At 23.7% G+C, this 7,200-nt stretch overlaps 1 protein-coding gene across 1 annotated transcript; it reads left to right on the forward strand.

Moving 5' to 3' along the window:
* The first annotated feature begins 263 nt into the window (after positions 1-263).
* LOC112685057 (ribosome biogenesis protein NOP53) lies at positions 264-3,018 on the forward strand. The gene is made up of 7 exons (XM_025556824.1): positions 264-481; positions 551-706; positions 1,121-1,317; positions 1,483-1,793; positions 1,857-2,080; positions 2,166-2,432; positions 2,500-3,018. The coding sequence occupies exons 1-7, from the start codon at positions 369-371 to the stop codon at positions 2,579-2,581; spliced, it is 1,350 nt and encodes a 449-aa protein (XP_025412609.1). The 5' UTR covers positions 264-368; the 3' UTR covers positions 2,582-3,018.
* Positions 3,019-7,200: the final 4,182 nt, after the last annotated feature.

Here is a 7,200-nt window from a genome sequence, read left to right on the forward strand (position 1 = left end):
TAGTTTAAAATATCAAATTAAGTTATAAAAAATCATTATTAATATTACATAAAATATTATTACTAACTGATAGAATACGAAGATTAAATTAATAAGAATTAAGTAGCTTATAAATATTTTGTTTAGTAATGCAGCAATTATTTTGAGTGATGGAATTATAAATAATAATTAAATTCAAAATTCTATAAAATTGCACCATTAACATGTAAACATGAAATGCACAGACATATATTTTACACATTTGTGTAGCACTGTTATTTTATTATCTCTTATCATTGATAAAACCACGTGAATTTTACGTTGTGTCTTGAGTTTTAGATTTTTGTTTTAATATTCTACACAGTTTACAAGTGTTCAAATTATTGACCATGAAGACTAAAAAAAAGACAGGAAGAAGATTAAAACGTGATTGGCGTACGAAAATTGATGTAACCGATGTTGACACTTTCTTAGAAGAAAAAAGGCTTAAGGAGCGTATTGGGTATTTAATATATAATATTTAAATCATTAATTACTATGTCAGTATCTAATTTTGTTATTCTATTTAAAGAGATCCATTCAGCGACAAGAAAGATGAAGAACTCTTTCATATTGATACAAGTGGGAAGAAAAGAAAAGTTCAAAAACCTAAGAAATCTTTGGAAGCTCCTCTTAAATGCTTGTCAAGTTTACAATCGTCATCTGCTATAGTTCCACTTTCCAAAAGGTAATCTAAATAGATATTTAATCCAATGAAAATAGTCATATTGATAATATTATACTCTTTTAATGTAATACTTAGTAAAAGTTCCTTTTCAATTAAAATTTTTCTGAATCAATTAAACTATACAGAACTAATTTTAATTTAATTTATATTATAGATCTTTGTATTTAATTAATTTATTATTATATTAATTTATTTACTTAATCAGTATTCTTATAAAGGAACAAACATTTATTTATTTTTAATAAATTATATGAATCATTATACAATGAGCCTTGTATGAATTTAAATATTGTAGTTTACCTTTTTTAAGAATACGATGAATTTTTCATGCTTTTCATTTTTTCATGTTTTAATAGTTAGTTCAGTGAAATTATTTAAGTAATTAATATAAAATTATTTTTGTGTCATTTTTAGAAGTGTAAAGAAAGTAAATAAAAATAAAAAAAATGAAGACTTTGATAAAAACATTAAGCCATTGAAAAAGACTATAATTAAGAAAAAGGATGCAAAAGAATTGAATAAGATTTTGAAATCTAAAGTTAAAATGTTGCAATTAAAAGAAACTTCTACCAAAGATGTCTTTAATAAGGATTTATGGTCAAGCTATAGAGGTATGTAATTATATAATTATGCATTATATAATAATATTATTGTATTATATATTATTATTTTATGTAATTATATAACTATACATTTATAAATTACTGAAGTATGATGCATTTTTAAAATGTATAATTTTGTGTTTCATAGTTGTAATATAAAATATTTTTTTATAGAGCCAGGACAAAAAAAAGAAAAACTCATAAATAATGTTATTAAATGGTTGCCACATGAAGTATTAAACCATAATGCTAAAATTCTTCCAAAATTAAGTAATAAAAAAATGTTTCATCCAAACCAAAGGACATGTGAGGCAGATGATATGAAATGTCCACATCCTGGTTTATCATACAATCCTACTATCGAAGATCATGTATCACTGTTGTCTAATATTGCTGAAAAAGAAAGTGCTTTGATAAAACATGAAGCTCACATAAATCGAGTTACACAAAGTTTATTTAAACAAGTTTCCAAAGATAAACACGAAGTAATATTATAATATAAAAGTAAATGTGTTGTTTTTGTTTTCTAATTTTATTTTTCTTAAAAGAAAATGATCATTGAAGAACTTACTGAAGGTCTACCTGGATTCACTAATGACTCCAATATAGAAGTAAATGAAGATACTTCTGAATTTAAGGCCATTAACCCACCAACTACAAGGGACAATAAAAAAACTATAAAAAAACGCAAGATTCAGAGACGACTACGAAATGAAGAAAGACAGCGAATGAATGCAAAAATTGAGAAGAAAAAAATATCAGATCTTTACAGGTTCATTAATTTTATTCATAATTTTTAATTTTTATATATTTAAACTATATTATATTCAGTTTCTATCATTGTTTTTGTATTTTAGATTACGTTATATTAACAAAGAACTAGATGAATTAGAAAATTCAACTAATAAAAAAAAAGTTAAAAGATTACAAAAAAGACAAATGGGTAACATTAGCACCAGACGTTTAGGGACCAATAAATTTACAGAATCAATGGATACTTTCACTTTACCAAAAGATTTAAAAGGAACATTAAGAGAAACCGAACCTCAAGGAAATATATTCAAAGACTGCTTTGAAAGTTTACAAAAGCGTAATATATTGTCAGTTGGCAAAAAACAACTTAGGTAAATCAACCTCGAATTATCATTTAAAATAACTTTTTTTGTCATTGATTTTTTTTTTCTGATTTAGGATCAATAAGAAAAAAGTACAGGCATTCATGGATCCCAAATTTAAAGTAACACCATCTATGTTAGCAGAGTATAATTTATAATTTATTGATAACGTTAAGAAATAAAATATATTTATATTTTACATTTATTTTATTAATAACGATGATAATGCCTATTAATTGAAAGGCATATAGTACAGTTAGCAAAATACATAATGTAAGACCGTACAATTAAGAAAAAAACTATAACTTTTTTTTTTTTAAATTGTTTATTAAGTTATTATTTACAATCTGTTCTTGGGTACACAATAAGTACAAAATTATTATATCAAACATAAGTAGATTTACATATGGTATTATGAATTAAGTGTTAATGTGTAGTTTTAATTTTATTACATAATTCAAGTATGCAATTAACCGGTGAGTTTTCACTTTAATTCTTTGTGTGAGTAGATATATATATATATGACATAGAATAAGAAGAGAAAAATTTAAGAAAAATTATCTTGAAATATAGTTTATGGCATAGCCAGTCAGAATTTTCACTTCAATAACATTCTTTTTCAAAGATTTTCAAAGTGAGTTTGTACGGCAGAAGTCCAGGAGGATCCATGAATTTAATTATTCAATCAGAAAATCCGTCGCTTTATCACGATCAGCATAAGAATCTAGAAAATTAAGTGTCTTAACTAACCGAGCAGGGCCGTATTTAAGAGGTGGTTCGGGGTAGTAAAATCCCCTCTGAAATATTTATGGGGCGGCAATATTTTTACAGTGATTCTAAACTAAACCAAATCGATTTTTTCGCGTTATTAATAGAAAATAATTTATGAATCATTAAAATTATATAAAATATAAATGTTATGCTACAAAATAATTTATATTATTTAGTATCATAAAAAATAAATGTCTATTAAAAGTATATGGCTAGTTTTCTTTGAAATTTCGAATATTTCTGAATAGGCTTTTGAAATTAATTCAGGTGTGATCTAACTGTTTCCATAATAACTAAAAAATTAGAATTTACTGTTTACAGAAAACTTAAACAAACTGATGCTATAATACCACATAATTCTAATCACCCTTATTCTCAAAAAATATTATTTATTAGGGCGATTGTAAACTTCGCCAGATTATCGGTAAAGATAAAAAGGTAATAAAAGGTCTAGTGTAAACTCTATCAGTTTTTTTTTGTTTACCTGCTCAGTGCTCACATTTCCCACGTGCCTTCTCACATTAAAAGCTCGGGGACACAGAACGTGGTCTGTCGCGGCGGTTAGCAGTCTGATGATGGCACACAAGCAGCGATAGTTTGTGAGCGGTCTGCTACTACAGTCATAATCTAGTAATCTAGTACATAGTTATTTACATCTGTTCACTTGATTTCATTTTTTAATAATCGCCATTTTACAATAATGTCAAGTTCTAACGAGGAACAACTTTTATTACTTGCCCTTAAAAATAAAAGGAAAACTTGATAAATAAAGACTATAAATATAGAAGTCTATTATATTAATAAATCTATTACATTTTACTATCAGTAAGTATGTATATAAAATGCATAGCGATAAAATGTACATGGATTTAAAAATATTACCGGAAATTATGTTTACTTTGTTTTAATATTTACGACTTCAGGCTACAGATAATCGATAAACTTAAATAATAGAGTGAGTGTGAACTGACATTCTTCGACGAATATGTTCACTGTCGAATTACTAATATTAAACATAATATTATTTTAATTCCTTGCTGGCTATACATAAAAAGTAAATTCTTAAGTACCTCAAGTAGGTATCTAATAGGAATTTATTATTTAACAGTTTGTAGTTTACAAATAAACAATAATTCGTTAAGTTGTTATAACTTAGTAAAATCACTAATAAAGTAAATTTTTATAATTTTATATTAAATAACATGAATCAAATAGCAAGCTAATATGGCTGCAACCGAATTGCATGCCAAAAAAAAAAAAATGTCCGAATTGCATGCCACGTCTTAGAGTGGTATGCCGTGTACCCATAAGTTTATTTATTATGAACTTATGTGCACGACTTAAACTTTATTTTAACTTAAATTCTATATGATATAGTTGTTTCAACTGATTAGTTTCTAGAGTAAAATATTTTTTTATATACGAATAAAGATTTTCATAAATCCATATTTACATTTTATTTTATTTTTATAAACTATTGAACTATCATTTTTATTGTATATTGTCAAACAAATTCCACCATATTTTATAATATTATTATTTATTTAAAATGCCATATAAAAATTTAAAATAAATTCACTTGATTACCTACCCTAATCTACAATCATTTTATTTAATGTTTAATATTTACAATGTCACTATCTCCAATTTGGTAAAATGTTTACTCGGGTATAAAATATTTCAATTTAGAAACTTATCGATTTCTATTCATCCGTTTTTTTAAAAAATTATAAAAGTCAAAAATAAAGTTTAAGTTGTACACATAAATTATATTTTATTAAATTATATTATATTCATTATATTTTACTTTTTTATTTTTATTTATTTGATAAAATCTATCAATATATGAATTGAGGACTGTCTATGATCTATTTAGACCACAGGTATGGAGAAAAATGTTTTTATAGTTTCTTTTCTAATAAAATATAAATTATTAGAATTGTGTTGGTAAAAATATTAAAATTGTATTAATATTATTGTATAATTTTTTTATTACACTATACTAACTTTTCAATACTATTATATAAAAATACAATATAAATTATAGAATTTAAAAAAATATAACTCTGGGGTCTAAATAGATTATAGATAGTCAGTCCTAAGTCTGTTAAAATGGGAAGGAAAATGTTAGTATAATATACTACTTACCAAAAAATATTCAGGAACTAGTGTATACCTAAAATAATTCAGGACCCAACTAGCCTAGTACCTAAAATAATTCGGGACCTATTTAGTGTACTACCTAAAATAATTCGGGATCCAACTAATGTACTAATTTTAAATTCGGATGCAGCCGTAAAAGTAACGTAATGCACCAATAGTAAAATGTTTACATTAATACATTAAATTGTATTGGGACTACACTATAAAGTATTTTCTGTTAAATAATATGTAAAACACACAGTGTTGTTAAACTAAGACTAAACGTTGAAAAACAATAAAGAAGTTGTAGTTTTTTGAAAACTTAACCCGTTTAAAATTGAAGATTAAATAGAAATATAATAACCAAATGATAAATATATAAAAAAGGTGAATTTTGGACAAGTTACAATGCGACGATAATTAAAATTGATAGTAATTGTTGAATTAAATTAGCATAATACCGCAATTGGATCAAATATTTACTAATATAAAAACTTTTCTTTTTTTTTTTGTTAAAAGAATAATACTATAAGGACTTTATTTACTTTATTTAATGACTGTTTCAGTCACATATTGCAGCATAACATTAACATCTGATTTAAAAATGTATCTATTTAAATACTTATCAATTTATCAAAAATTTAAATTAAGTATACGGACATAATACAAAAATTGAATATTTATTAAATTTAACTATCTGATTTATATAATTCATAATTAAATTCGAGAACAATTTGCCTAAAAATAAAAATATTATTTAACATATTAATAAACAAAAATGTGTAGAAGTGAAAAATTATAATAACGGAACTTTTTATTTAAATATTTATATTCAAAATATAATTTATACAATGTATTTGTCAAATTTCTACAGTCATCACATAATGGAATTGAATAAAAAAGAGTAAAAGGAAATTATGAACTGTTCACTAGATATGAATAATGAATTACAATATAATAATAAATTGTCTAAATTATCATTAATTTCTCATTATACAGTGTATATAATATGTACTTACTGAATACTAGGTATGTAAATAATAGGTAAAGAATTAATTATATTTCTATTGTCTTAACAGAGTATTTGAGAATACAATTTTTTTAATCTATACGAGTTATAAATTATTATCTTCAAGCTTTTGTAATAAAAAATACACCTAGTGAAATTTAAAGCATTACGGGTATGAAAGATGGTAATTAAATTGAACACTGTAAAAAACACTGTATTAGGCGTTTGATTTGTAAATTTAAAACACATCTTTCATGAATTATAAAATATCATAACTTTTATTACTATTTCAAATACAAATTGAAATAATGAAAAAATAGGATGTGAGCATAAGACATAAAATACAGCTTTTCAAGAAATATAAAAATGTCCTATATCTATTTTATAGTTAGAATCGTTGTTTGTATTAGATATGGGACATTTTTTGTTGGAATTTATATGGTAAAAAAAATTAATTTACCATCGAATCTTTCAATAAAATGTTCAATATAATACAAAAAATAAAATAAAAATAAAATAACTTTATTGTAAAGAGAGGAAATAATAATATTATATATATAATACTTTTTTTAAATGTTGTAGATATGTTATAACTTACAACTTATAAAAATTAATACATTTTCAAACTATACATCTATCAAGACAATAACAATTCGTTTGAAACTCGCACATTGTTTCAAATATTCACTATTGTTGAAAAAAATTACAAAAATTATGTATTACAATTGGTTGACATGATTTTAAAATTATAAAATTAAGATCATTAATAAAAAAATAAAAATATAAAAATAAACAATCTCGTTTTGTCCTCAAACATAATTAAATAGCACATTTGTTTAGTTTATTAGAATGTTA

The sequence above is a fragment of the Sipha flava genome, unplaced genomic scaffold (genome assembly GCF_003268045.1).
Source record: "Sipha flava isolate LNK unplaced genomic scaffold, YSA_version1 263_pilon_pilon, whole genome shotgun sequence".
Classification (NCBI taxonomy): domain Eukaryota; kingdom Metazoa; phylum Arthropoda; class Insecta; order Hemiptera; family Aphididae; genus Sipha; species Sipha flava.